We start from the raw sequence: 13,934 nt of genomic DNA, 5'->3' as shown, positions 1-13,934 counted from the left end.
TGTCCGGGAACTCACAGAGATCCACCTGCTTTTACATCTAAAGTGCTGGAATTAAAGGCGTGTGCCACCATGCCAGCTAACAAAAACAAGTCTTTAAAAAATAAAGTAAAACAAAGGTGTGTGTCACAATAGGCAGCTATTTTTAAGTTATGTTTATATGCGTGTGGGGGAGGGTATTTTCACATGAGTGCCGTGCCTGCAGAAGGAGTGGTCAGATCCCATGGAGCTGGATTACAGAGCCCTACACTTGAGAGCTAGAAACAAAACTTTGGTTTTCTCCAAGAGCAATGTACGTTGTTAACCATGAGCCACAACTCCAGCTCCCTGACCGATTCAAATAGATTTATTCCTTCCTTTCCTCTTCCTTCTTTTCCCTCCCCGCTCCTGCTTCCTTCCCCCCTTTAAAGCCAAGCTTTCTTGCCGGGCGGTGGTGGCGCACGCCTTTAATCCCAGCACTCGGGAGGCAGAGGCAGGCGGATCTCTGTGAGTTCGAGACCAGCCTGGTCTACAAGAGCTAGTTCCAGGACAGGCTCCAAAACCACAGAGAAACCCTGTCTTGAAAAACCCAAAAAAAAAAAAAAAAAAAAAAAAATAAAGCCAAGCTTTCTTCCATCTTCTTTTAATAAATATTTTTTGTGTGTAAGTGTTTTGCCTGTACATATGTACATGTATCATGCACATACCTGGAGCCCAGGGTGGTCAGCAGAGGGCACTGGATCTCCTGGAACTGGGGTACAGGTGAAAGTCACCATGAGGGTGCCGGGAATGGAACCACGGTCCTCACAAGCACTCTTAACCTCTGAGTCACCTCCTGGGCCTCTACCTCTGGGGTGGCCTTGAGTTCACAATCCTCCTGCAGGCCTCAGCCTCTTTAATGCTAGGATCACACTTATTACCACCAATCTCATATTTCCTGTAACTCTACAAGCCACGGATACAGAACATGAAAAACAAAGGGTTTAAGCCGTGCTTGTCCTGAAAGAATGTAGGGATTTCCTGAGAAAACCAAATATGCACGTTAAATTTCAAATAAGGCAAAAATTCTGGCTTATCCCAATACTGTGATCCCAGACTCAGGTGGCTGAAGCCAGAGTTCATGGTGAGTTTCCATCAGCCTGCCCTGTATTCGCAGGGCCCTGTCTCAATAACAAACAATAGTATTCTGCTTTTTCCAGGGCTGGGATTGGAAGCCGGGCTATGGCATGTCAAGCTCAGGCCAGGACTGTTTTATGTACACAGCTATCATCTTTGAGACAGCTTCTGCTCCCACAGAGCCCATGTTAAGTCTGAAGTGGTCCATGTTCTATTCTAACCTGATTCAGCACGTTGAGGAGGGAGACTAACTTCTGTGCCCTCAGCAAAAGCTATCCAAGAAATATTAGGCAGGACATCAAGGGCCTTTGTGGTTCTGTGGGCTCACAAGACAATGTTGCTAGTACTTCTATAGTGTTTTGACATTTTGTTTGTGAGCCTGGCCTTTAATGGCTAAGCCATCTCTTTGACCTTATTTGGGTGTTGTTATTGCTGAGATTGGGATGGTCTCACTCTGTAGCCCAGTCTGCCCTAGAACTTGCTGGCTTTCCCAGGCTGGTCTTGAACTTGCAGTGGTCCTCCTGCCTCAGCTACCCAAGTGCTGAGATTAAAAATATACACAACCATGTACTATGTGTTTTTGTTTTTCAAAAAATTTACAAGGTTGGACAGGTGTGGTGGTGCACGACTTTAATCCAGAAGCAAGGCAGATAGATCTGTGTGAATTGGGGGCCAGCCTGGTCTACACAGCGAGGTCCAGGCCGGCCAGGACTTCATAATAGGACCCTGCTCGAAAATAAACAGCCAAATAAATATTTACAAAAAGACAAACAATATAAATAGAACAAAAGCACAAAAAGTAAAAGCCTTTTTCATTCCTTCTTCACTCGGCACCCCTTCTGAGTCATTCTTCCGCATGGAGATGGACAGACATTTCCTGCCTAATATACACATCAGTCTCCCATTCTACAGACGACACTGCGGCATTGAAGTTGAAGTGCTCATGAAAGACCACAGAACTGGCAAGCGCTCAAGCTGAAATTCAAATCCAAATTTGTCTGACTCATAATTCAACGTGCATTCCTTCCGCTAAGCTCCGGGGTGTAAAATTTTATGGATGAAGAAACCGAGGCTCACAGACGTCCTCGGCCATCAGAGCCACACGGTTCACTGCCCAGCATGGGAAAAGCGGAGGGGATGGCATGGGCTTGGGTGGGTCTGAGCTTGCGCAGGGCCACTGGGTCCAGTTTGTGAATCCCCCTGAGGTCCGCGACTTGCCCGTGTTCTTCGGGTACAAGGTCCACCAGAGGCCGCTCTGCCAGGGTCGATGGGGTCCCAAGCCCCGGGGTGGGCGCGGGAGCGGTGCCCGCTGCGCGGCTGCACGGCTCATAGCCGTCGGGGGTGCCCGGGGTGGGTGATTGCGGCAGGCGCGTGGCGGGCGGGGCGCGGGCGGCGCGGGGCGGAGCCTGCCGCGGGCGGCGCTGTCCCCAGGCTCCCAGCAGCGGTGGCCGCCGCGGAGGGCAGCTGGAGAGAGCGGGCGCTGAGAAGGTAGAGCCTCCCCGACCCCCGCCCCGGCTCTCCTGGTCACAGAACAGCGGACCCTGGGGCGAATTCCTGGGGAGGGGGTCTGGTCCCATCACCCGGACGAGGACTTGAGCCAAGATTCCCATTAAGTCACACAGTGAAGTTGGAAAACATACGGGACCTCCCTGCAAGCCGGCGCCGCCCGCTTCCTCCCCGAGGGGCTTCGAGAGGATGCGACCCGACGCCTGCACTCCGGGAACGCAGGGCTAGGGTGTCCGGGAGGGATGCGGGTGAGTGCCCTTTGCACAGCTCAGCCTGTTGGGAGGGGCTGAGGAAAAAGAAAGACACCTGTTGGGATGGAATTCTGACGGGACAGCAACTCTCCTCCGCCAGCCCAGTACTTACTAGCGCTTCTTTCCCTCAGCAATGGCTCACTTGCCCGAGGTGAGCCCTAGGGTGAAGGGGTTAGCTCTGTGCAGGTCACTTTCCTTGATGTCAATGGCCCAGTGTGGGGCGTGACCAGGAGCAGCCCAGGTTTGTCTTTACCAGGGTCCACCTTGACTTAAGGGTGCCCACATCCAGCTTCTGCCTTCCTCACCCTGGGCGTGAAAAAGGGACAACAAGCATACATTTGTGCAGGGAGGGGGGAGTCTGCTTCTGCTCCCCTATGCAGGGGAGGGTGGGGTGGACTTTTCCAGAGAAGGAGCCAGGCCTGGCCCTGGCCCCAGGAGTTCTCGTCACCCCCCACCCCTCACTTCTCCAGAGAGCTGCCAAAGCCAGCTCAGGACAGGATTATGTGTACTGGGTAGACCACAGAGAGGCAGCAAGGACAGACAGACCTGGGGGAGCAGAGAGAAGCAGAGGGAGGTGGAGAGGGGACCAGCATCGGAGAAGAGACAGGTTGTGTCTCTTCCTTCCAGCCTCACAGGGCCGGCAGGTAGAAGGTTGGTGGGTGGGTTGAACATCAGTGGCTGGCCCAGCAAGGGGAAGGAAAGGGCACAGCCACTTTGCTCTTTTCTGCAAATTCCCAAGTCCTAGGGTCCTGGGGGGGGGGGGGGGGGGGCAGGACCTAACTTTGCTTTCCCTGTCTTTCCCCTGCCCTGAGCTGGCCTGCCTTGGCCAGCAATCCTTGGATTCCTCTGGTGGTGCCATTCAGATCCAACAGAAACAGTGTTTTTCCTGGAAAGCAGAACTGAGATGAGATGAGGGGTGTGGGTGAGAAGGAAGGGGCTGGAGGGCAGGGGGTAGGGAGAGACAGGCCTGGAGGACAGGGTACTCAGTGTTCAAGGCTAGACTTCAGGCTGGACTTCCTTGATACCAGGAGAAGCTGCTGACTGGGAAGTCTGAGCAGCTATGACTGCATCTTCCCCTTCTAGGTAGGTGTCCAGCCATTTTGGCTGCGAATTGGAAGAAAAAATAAAAAGAAGAAAACTATCTGTCCATGAACTAAGTTGCTCTGAGCCAGTGCCTCGTGGGTGCTGGCACCCACAGGGAGCTTAAGTCACTGCCATTCGCCCACTTAGCTTATCCCTTGGACAAGAAAGGGCCTGTGGTAGCCCAGATGCCCTGACTGTCTATAAGGAGCTTTAGCTAAGAGGGGAAGAAAGAGGCCGGAGGCAGGTAGGAAAGGAATGCTCTTATGACTTCTTCTTTCTCTCTCTCTCTCTCTCTCTCTCTCTCTCTCTCTTTCCTTCTTTTTTTCTTTCTTTCTTTCGTTCTTTCTTTTTAATTTGGTTTGGTTTTAGGGAAGGAGGTATTTTGTTTGTTTGTTTTGAGATGGGGGTCTCACATCACCCAGGCTGGCCTTGAACTCCTGATCCTCCTGTTCCCCATCCCAAAGGGTGGGATTAAAGCTTTTGCCCCCACACCTGGTGCCAAGGGCCCTCTGGCTGACCACTCACAGGGGCGCCTGGCTTAGCCTGCCTCCTCTAGGTCCCAGAGCTCTGGAGAAAGAATGTCCCGGTCCAGCTGCCTACGCACTGCCCTCCTCGGGGCTTCTGGAGGAGCTAAGCCCATCTTGGGCCATAGGGAGGGACTCGATTGAACTGGAAGGCTGAGGTCAGCCCCCCACCCTGGCCTCAGCAGATGACAATGACAGCGTTCCTTGTTGCTCCCACCCTTAGGTACTAAAGGGGTGGACCAGTCTTCCCTCTGCCCTGCTGGTGCTGTGCTGAGACAGCCCTTCAGTATCCTGGCTATCTAGAGGGTAACTAGTGTGCTGCTTCCTCCTCAGAACACCCTTCGTGCCCAGATGCCAGAGTAGCTACCCTGTCCCCTGCTCCCCAGCCCAGGGGCAGTCAAAGGAAGAGCAATGGAGACCTGCTTGGGCAGGTAAGAGCAAGGGCTATCAGTGCAGAGACCTCACTGTCTCTAATAGTAAGGGAAGGGGCTGGGCAGTTGCGGCAGATGCCTTAAACTCGGGAGGCAGAGGCAGGTGGAGCTCTGTGAGTTCAAGACCAGCCTGGTCCACAGAGCTAGTTCCTGGACAACCAGGGCAACACAGAAAAACCCTGTCTTGAAAGACCAAAAAACAAAAGAAAGAGAGAAGGTAGGGATTGTTAGAAGGGGTCTGGCACGTGACAAGGGACTTCTGCTTCCTGAGAAGTTGGCAACCAGGATGTGGGGAGCCTGGGTGGGGGTGGGTAATGTCGTAACACTCCTGGCTCCCTCTGATGGCCCCCACCCCTTGACGTGTAGGCTCTGGCTATGTGTGATGCTGCTTCTGCCTCTTCTTCAGCTCTGCCAGGATCAGGAGGTGAGCCCTGGCCAAGGAAGCCACTGCAACTCTGCCCAGGGTCCCCCTATTCTGCCCTGGCCTCCCCTTTAGGGAGGCTTCACTTTCTCCCTGGGAGACTTCAGCCCTTCGTCCAGGCTTGGCTGAGCCAGTGTCCCTGCCAACTCCCTCCCTTTTAGTTAGAGAACACAAAGGCTGGAATCTGGCCCTCCCAACACATGTGACCTTGGACATCTAACAACCCTTGACCCTTGACACTAACTCTGACCGTGTTGTGTGTCCTCCCACCCCCGTGCAGCTGTTTGGACCTTCTCTTCAGACACCATCAGAGGAGGACCAGGTTCCCGAGGGCCTCTGGGGACATTGGGGCCGGTGGGCCCCCTGCTCCCAGCCTTGTGGGGTGGGGGTGCAGCGCAGAAGCCGAACATGTGAACTGCACCCTGGCCTATCCCTTCCTCCCCGACCCCCAAGACATCCAGAAGCCCTCCGGCCCAGGGGTCGGGATCAGGGCTCCAGACCCCAGACTCCCCGGGATCCCCAGTCCCTGTACAGACCACCACCTAGGGGAAGGGGTGGCCCTCTTCAAGGTCCTGCATCTCAACTGGGGAGAGAGAAGATCCAAGAGACTCAAGGGGCCCAGAGGTGAGGCCCTGAAGGCCCAGCAGCGCAGGGAGAGGTGGAGGAACGGAAAGGGGCAAAGGGGCTTCGCCTCTGCAGGCTGATCTTTCAGGATGTGAACTGGGGAGACGGGCTAGGAGATCTCCAATTCGAGTCTGCACCATCCTCTCAGGTCCCGGGTTCGAGACCCTATCAAGCCAGGGATGTTTGGTTATGGGAGAGTGCCTTTTGCCTTACCGCTGCACCGGAGCCGCAGGCACCCCCGCAGACCCAGACCGGAGCAACCCAAGCACTCTACAGGGGAAGGGTCCCTTCCATCCCAGCCTCTAAGCACAGAAGCGGCCCCTGCAGACCGCAGCCCTCAGACGCAGCTTCCCGAAATGCATGCCCATCCCGGCTCCCCCCCAGCTGAAACTCCAAAGCCTGGAAGTACTCAGATAGAGGTGCCCCCCAGAAGCGGTTCTGCTCCCTCTGACACGGGGATCCCTTCACCCACGTCCTTCGTTGGAGACAGTAGGTCTTTCCAGGGATCCCCTGGGCCACGGATGCCATCTTCCCAGGGTTGGAACAGTCCCCAGGGAGCAGAGCCACGCCCTCATCCTTTCCCTTCTGTCCCCCGGAGTCGGAGTCGAGGCCAACAGAGCAGGGGGCCCTGGAGACCTCGAGGGAGTCCTCCCAGGTCCCCAGAAGGCTGGCTGCCTCTGACAAGAGACTCCAGCCCCCTCTGGAGCCTTTTTACTCCCGGTAGCCCTGTTCCAAAATGCCCTGGGGAAAGCGAGCAACTGAGAGCATGCAGTCAAGAGGTGAGATCTCTGGGTCCCCTACCCCAGGCTCTCATGGATGTCCCCTGACCGGAGTCCCCGACTCGAGTCCTCAGCTTGTGGGCTTAGATCTGAGGGTGGTGGTTCTAACTTCAGGACAGGAACCTTGGTGTTCTGGAGAGCTGACCCACCAGTACCCAGTCCCTACTCCAGCCCTAGCCTGCACCCCAGGTTTCCTCTCTGGCTCTGATGCTGTGTATCTGCCTCCTCAGCTTTGCCCCCCTGAGCAGCCAGACCCCAGAGCCCTGCAGTGTGCCGCCTATGACTCCCAGGAATTCATGGGCCAGCTGTACCAGTGGGAGCCCTTCACTGAAGGTGCAGTTTCTAGTCCCCTGGCAGGGCTGACTCGGGTTTGGGTGGCCCCTCTCTGCCTCCCGTGTCTTAATTCTCAGGTCTCAGCAGAGACTCAGCCCTGGCCTGAGAAGGGCAGAGTGTTCAGAAAGTGATGGGTGGATGGTAGGGACAGGGGTGGCCTGGGATGCCTTTTGGTTGTGATCCGGGAGGGGTGTGAATGTGACGGGGTCACTGGCACCAGCAGAGACATCTTCGTGCTGTCATAGCGGGCACTCCCAGGTTACTGACCACTGGTCAGCTTGTCACCAAGACAAACCCATGGGCTATGAACTCACAGTCAGGAAAGGTAGGATGGTACAGTGGGTAAAGACGCTTCAGCCTGATGGTCCGAGTGTGGTCTCCAGACCCATCACGGAAGGAGGGGACCCACTCCTGCAAGCTGTCCTCTGACTCCCACTTGAGCAGTCCACTCCAGACACACTCCAAACAGCAACAGCAAAACCCCCTTTTTGATGGCCAGGTGCAGAACTTCCCCTGTTTTAGGAGAATAAGGTAGGAGAATCAGTAAAATTCATAAGCTTGACACCATATAGCACAACCAAAGCAAAAAACAACAACAAAACCCTAAGCACAGGAAACTGCACCCTCCCTTCCTCCACAGCAACTTCAGGATGACTACCAGGACTCTGGGGGTACTTCCTCCGCTAGGGACCCCCGCTAACTATCATATCTTACCCCTCAGTTCAGGGTTCCCAGCGCTGTGAACTGAACTGCCGCCCCCGTGGCTTCCGATTCTATGTCCGTCACACCGAAAAGGTTCAGGATGGGACCCTGTGTCAGCCTGGATCCCTAGATATTTGTGTCGCGGGTCGCTGCCTGGTGAGGGAGGGCAGGGTGTTGGTGAGGGAGGGCAGGGTGTTGGTGAGGGGGGCAGGGTGTTGGTGTGAGGAGGTCAGGGTGTTGGTGAGGGGGGCAGGGTGTTGGTGAGGGAGGGCAGGGTGTTAGTGAGGGGGGCAGGGTGTTGGTGAGGGAGGGTGACAGACTGGGGTGGCCAAGGGAGGTTCTTGCTGTCCAGCAATGGGTGTGTTGTAGGCAGGATCCCACCGGACTTGGCTAGGCTTCTCTGCAGTTGGTTGGGGATGGAGGAGCAGGTCAGAGGGTGAGCTGGGGGCCCTGCGTGGAGTAGAGCCGGGTGTGAGGTGTGCCTGGCTTTTGTGTGGCCCCTGCCTCACCTCACTTTTCCCAGAGCCCCGGCTGTGATGGGATCCTTGGCTCTGGCAGGCGTCCAGATGGTTGTGGAGTCTGTGGAGGTGATGGCTCTACCTGTCAGCTCGTTTCGGGAAACCTCACTGACCGAGGGGGCCCCTTGGGCTATCAGAAGATCCTGTGGATCCCTGCGGGAGCCACCCATCTTCAGATTTCCCAGTTCCGACCCAGTTCTAATTACCTCGGTGAGAAACTGGACCTCAGTCCTAAGTCCCAGTCCACCCTGTTTCTTTGATCTGCCTCCCCTCTTCAGCACAGCAAAAGGCCAAAGAGGAAGAGGTTGGTGGCTTTCCCCCAAGCCTGGCGGAGTGGGTGAGGGAGGTGGGTGGCTGAGGTCCTGAGGGCCTAGAGTTCTGGGCAGGTGGCATGCGCCAAGGCTCAGGAAGGTATGCCACTATCACTCAGTTCAGGGTTCTGTCTTTCAGCACTTCGAGGGCCTGGGGGCCGCTCCATTATCAACGGAAACTGGGCTGTGGATCCTCCAGGGTCCTATTCTGCCGTCGGGACTGTCTTCCAGTACAACCGTCCTCCTCGGGAGGAAGGCAAGGGGGAGAGTCTGTCAGCCGAAGGCCCCACCACCCAGCCCGTGGATGTCTATGTAAGCCTGAGGCGGGGGAGGTGGGGCACTAGACTGCTGGAGAGGGAGGTGCCTTAGGGCAGAGCAGTGGGGGTCCCTTAGGGAGAAATCTGGTGTGTTCCCCTCTTGTCACTCCAAACATTTGCTATTTTCTCTCCTCAGATGATCTTTCAAGAGGACAACCCAGGTGTTTCTTATCAGTATGTCATCGCCTCCCCTCCTGCAGCCCTGGAGAGCCCCTCTGCCAAGCCTCCAGCCCTTCAACGTCAGCCTGGTAAAACTAGGATCCTCAGACCCAGAAAAGGGGTGCGGCTGTGACATGACGGGGTGCCCGGGTTGCAGAGAAGCATCTGATTGGGCTCCTGGACTCCCCTGCAGAGATGCTGAGGGGAGAGCCCCTACTTGCTCCAGCTCCCCGCCCAGTTCGGGCACCAGGCACCCTCCAGCGTCAGGTGCGGATTCCCCAAGTACCTGCCCTGACTCAGGCCAGGACATCCCTCGGGTCCGCTGGATACTGGAAGCAAGTGGGGCATTCCGAATGTTCAGCATCCTGCGGCAAAGGTGAGCCTGCATGCCTGTCTTGCTGGCACTTCAGCCCAAATCCCTATTTTGTACTGGACCCTGTGTCTGGAACCTCACTGGAACTGGGCTCTGAGTTCCTGCTTCCTCTGGTTGCCCCCTTATTCCCTTCAGGTGTTTGGCGCCCCGTTTTCCTCTGCATTTCCCGTGAGTCAGGAGAGGAGTTGGATGAACAGAGCTGTGCCACGGACGCCAGACCCCCAGCTTCCCCTGAACCCTGCCATGGACCCCCGTGTCCCCCATAGTGAGTATGGTCCACAGGGAACGTTAGTCCACAACCTTCTTACCTGAACTCTGTGGCAGGTTCCTAGCTCCTGGCGGCAGGGAGTCGTTAGATTAGAAAGGTTGGCATCCGTTAGAATGTGAGGAAACCCTGGCAGCTTCCTTCCAGGCTAGGAATGCAGCCTCCAACTGTGAAGTGTGTTCTTCTCCTCTGAGGGTCCCAGCCTGGCATCCCCACACATTTCCGCTTGTCTTTCTCTCCGCCCCACCCACGTTCACAGCTGGGAGGCTGGGGAGTGGACGTCCTGCAGCCGGTCCTGCGGCCTAGGCACCCAGCACCGCCAGCTGCTCTGCAGACAAGAATTTGGAGGCGGTGGCTCCTCTGTGCCTCCAGAGCGTTGTGGGCATCTCCCCCGGCCCAACATCACCCAGCCTTGTCAGCTGCACCTCTGCGGCCACTGGGAGATTAGATCCCCCTGGAGCCAGGTGAGCGGGTGCAGGTGCGGAGGACCCTTGAGAAGAGCCAGGGCGTTTTCTCTATCATCAGAAACTTTACAAACAAGACCTACATGGAGCCCCAGCATTAGGGAGATGCACTGGGATGGGCAGCCTGGAGCCCTGTGCTCTGCTCTCTCGGTCTGTAAAGCCCCGGTTCTGTAGGAGGAGGATGATGGGTAATGCCGGGTCTCTGCTTTCTCATTCTTCAGTGCTCAGTGCGTTGTGGCCGTGGTCAGAGGAGCCGGCAAGTCCGGTGCGTGGGAAGCAACGGCGACGAAGTGAGCAAGCAGGAGTGTGCTTCCGGGCCTCCCCCACCACCCAGCAGAGAGGCCTGTGACATGGGACCCTGTACCACAGCCTGGTTTCACAGCGACTGGAGTTCCAAGGTGGGCAAGCCAGGCTTCCCTGGTGACCATGTCCCAAGCCACCCTGTCACAACCTGTCCAAATCAGCTTGATAAACTTTTATTTCTCTTGGCCTAGGACCTCAGAGCTAAGTGGGGGAGCTTACATTCCCACCTGTCATTTTAGGGCCTGGAGGCCGATGTGCGAGGCCAGCCGGGACCACGTAGTAAGTTCCAGGCTACATGACCCAGAGCAGAACCTGTCTTAAAAACAAAGGCAGGCTGGGTGAGGCAGTGCACACCTTTAACCCCATTAAGGCAGGTGGACCTCTGTGAGTCTGTGGCCAGTCTGTTCTACGTACTGAGTTTTAGGCCAGCCAGGGCTACAATATGAGACCCTGTCTCAAAAACATCACCACCACCAACAACAACAACAAAAAACAACCAAATAAAACGAAAGAAAAAAATGGGCTGGAGAGAGTTCAGTACTTAAGCCCCCTCCCTGCTCTGCTGGAGGACCCGGGATCAGTTTTCGGCACCCACAGCGAGTGGCTCACAACTGCTGGTAACTCCAGCTCCAATAGATCTGGCCCCCTCTTCTGGCTTCCGTAGGCATGCCCAGCATACACAGACATAAAATAACAAAATTAGTGAGGTGGCTCGGTGGGTGAAGAGTAAGTACTCACTGGGCAAGCCTGACAACTGAGTGAGGTCCCTGGGCCCTACAGTGTAGGGAGAGAGCCAGCCCCTGTGAACTCACTCACCACACACCGGCTGGGTGGTGGCGCAGGCCAGGGAGGCAGAGGCAGGAGAATCTCTGTGAGTTCAAGGACAGCCAGGACTACATAAGAGACCCTGATTATTAAGATAATAATAAATAACTACATAATATAGCAATAAAGTTTTATTTAAAAAATGAGATGGGATGTAGCTAAATTGGTAGTGTGCTTGTCTTAGCATGTACGAGGCCCCACTTTTGATCCCAGTATCACATAAATCCAGTGTAATGGCACATACCTGTAATCCCAGCACCCAGGAGGTAGAGGCAAGAGAATAACGAATTCAAGGTTATCTCAGCTTCACACCAGGTTCAAGGCCAATCTGGAAACCTAGCTGTCTGCCTCCTCTTACAGGCTGGTACCCCAGGGCACTCCTGAACTCCCAGATGTGGACCCTCCCCTCCTGTCCAGTCACCAGCAGCCTCCCTTCACACAGGCCACTCTCCCTCTCAACAGTGCTCAGCCGAGTGCGGGACAGGAATCCAGAGGCGCTCTGTGGTCTGCCTTAGAAGTGGCGAGACCCTCCAGGGGGACCAGGAAGCAGGAGCAGGAAGCGGGGCTGAGCAGGGCTGCCCTCTCAGAAGCCGTCCTCCTGACATGCGTGCCTGCAGCTTAGGGCCCTGTGAGAGGACATGGCGCTGGTACACAGGGCCCTGGAGTGAGGTCAGCTGAGGGCCGGGAGATGGGGGGCAGGAGGGAAGCCACATTGGGAACTGGAGTGATCTCCATTCCCCCACTTACACAGTGTTCCTCGGAGTGTGGATCTGGCACGCAGCACAGAGACATCATCTGCGTGTCTAAACTGGGAGCCGAGTTCAATGTGACTTCTCCCAGCGACTGTTCCCACCTACCCAGGCCCCCTGCGCTGCAGCCCTGTCAGGGGCAGGCCTGTGAGGACCGATGGTTTTCGACTCTCTGGAGTCCGGTAAGTGCCTGGCTCCCTTGCCCTGCTCCACGTGGGCCTCTAGCAAAGAGGCCCACTGCACTCAGCCAAGCCCCTCTCAGCCCAGGACAACTCAGGTGAGCGTGCATGCTGCCCCACTTCCTGGAGACTCGGGAGACTGGTGGACCTTGTGCCCCTGGATAATGTTCCCCCGCTATCTTTCAGAGAGGGAGGGGGTAGTCTGAGGAGCAGCCCTGGGAACTTTAATGTTGATTGAAGGCTATGGTCTCCCCAGTGTTCTCGCTCCTGCGAGGGAGGCACGCAGACACGGGAAGTCCAGTGCCTGAGTGCCAACCACACTCTCAGCGCCCGATGCTCTCCTCACCTGCGACCTTCCCGAAAGCGGGCCTGTAACAGCCAGCCCTGCCACCAGCGCCCGGGTAAAGAGCTTCCCTGCCCACCCCCAGCAGAGGGGAATTAGCTGGAATGTGGGCAGATGAGAAGGCTGGTGGGAGTGGGTAACACACTTCAGAGAGATGATGTCAGTCCTGTCTTGTGCCATTGACCTGTCTTCAGATGACCAATGCAAGGACAACTCTCTACACTGCCCCCTGGTGGTGCAGGCCCGGCTCTGCGTCTACCCCTACTACACAGCTACCTGCTGCCGCTCTTGCGCCCACGTCCTGGAGCGGTCCCAGCTGGAGCCTGCTTGAAATGGGTCCAAGAGATCCTTCTCTTCACGGTTTCTTACGCTAGCACTGGGCACCCACTGACGAACCCACTCTGTATCCTCTGGCTTCTCACCTGGTCTCAGTGTCACCAGAGATGTCTGCCCTCCACTGTGAGAGGATAAGGGGACTGTTCACCTGCTGTTGGGTTTGCTCTATAGCATGACGCCCCGAGGTGTGAACCTGGCCTACCTGGGTGTCTGCCCCTGCGTATGTGCCACTTCCCCAAAAGCAGACTGGGGAAGAGTGGGAAGTGGGCAACGCTTGTTTCCCGGATGCTTTCTGGGCTGAGGAGGATCAGGGTTACCTCTCCACACTAGTCTGAGCTACTTAAAGTGTGCCCCACAAGTTCCAGTGTGTGTCCCAATCCCGATTTCCAGGTCAGGTCTCACACCTGAGCTACCCTGCTGCCCCCCCCCCACTTATCTAGCCTCTGTATCCCTACCTCCCCATCAGCTAGGGGACCCTTGCTACCCCACCCTGCCCAGGAAGGACCAGGCCTCTCCAGAGCAGGGACCAGTTGTGAAGAGGATGAAAAAGAGAGCTGTCAGTATAAGACACCCTAGCCCCCGCCCCCACTTCACACAGAAAGTGATGCCCATCCCAGAACTAATTTATTTTTTATTAAAGTTGACTGTGACAAATGACGCTGTTCATTATGTCTGAGCAGTGTGAGGGCCAGAATATGGTGTGGGCAGGGGACCAGCACTTAGGATGGGAGGAAGGGTAGGCCCCAAGGGCTATGGAGTACGAATCAGAGCAGCCTGACTCAGAGTCCTAGGATCCTGCTCTGCCCCACAATTGCAGAAGGCTCACTGGCCACTAGAGGCCACTGCCTCTTCCGGTTTAGGAGCAGTGGGCTTTTGAGTAGGCTCCTCCTGTAATCTCTGGAAATCCAGTAGGACTTTTCCGGGCCAAGCAGGCTGTGTGAGTGTGTGTGTGTGGGGTCACTTTTCTGGCCCTCTCGCCCTGGCCCTCGCTCGTCTTCCCATGGGTGCACCTTACCCCCTTCCCTTGCTCAGCAGAATCAGAGGAG

The 13,934-nt window shown here is 56.1% G+C and overlaps 1 protein-coding gene across 6 annotated transcripts; it reads left to right on the top strand.

The window, feature by feature from the left end:
• The first annotated feature begins 2,490 nt into the window (after positions 1 to 2,490).
• Adamtsl4 (ADAMTS like 4) lies at positions 2,491 to 13,545 on the top strand. 6 transcript variants are annotated; one of them, XM_038311345.1, is made up of 19 exons: positions 2,491 to 2,580; positions 2,707 to 2,846; positions 4,790 to 4,887; positions 5,254 to 5,311; positions 5,589 to 5,932; positions 6,081 to 6,711; positions 6,942 to 7,044; positions 7,766 to 7,902; positions 8,270 to 8,474; positions 8,715 to 8,887; positions 9,029 to 9,140; positions 9,245 to 9,427; positions 9,560 to 9,689; positions 9,949 to 10,153; positions 10,375 to 10,551; positions 11,744 to 11,950; positions 12,033 to 12,212; positions 12,466 to 12,610; positions 12,747 to 13,545. In XM_038311345.1, exons 3-19 carry the CDS (start codon positions 4,868 to 4,870, stop codon positions 12,881 to 12,883), a joined length of 3,147 nt encoding a protein of 1,048 aa, XP_038167273.1. In that variant the 5' UTR covers positions 2,491 to 2,580; positions 2,707 to 2,846; positions 4,790 to 4,867; the 3' UTR covers positions 12,884 to 13,545. The 6 variants fall into 6 exon arrangements, with proteins under 6 accessions (XP_038167273.1, XP_038167277.1, XP_038167276.1 ...); XM_038311346.1 differs by having other exon boundaries at positions 2,543 to 2,580; positions 2,715 to 2,846; XM_038311347.1 differs by lacking the exons at positions 2,491 to 2,580; positions 2,707 to 2,846 and adding an exon at positions 4,412 to 4,679.
• The last annotated feature ends 389 nt before the right edge of the window (positions 13,546 to 13,934 follow it).

The sequence above is a fragment of the Arvicola amphibius genome, chromosome 14 (genome assembly GCF_903992535.2).
Source record: "Arvicola amphibius chromosome 14, mArvAmp1.2, whole genome shotgun sequence".
NCBI lineage: Eukaryota > Metazoa > Chordata > Mammalia > Rodentia > Cricetidae > Arvicola > Arvicola amphibius.
The sequence above is the reverse complement of the archived record's forward strand: the minus strand, read 5'-3'. Positions and strand labels throughout refer to the sequence as shown.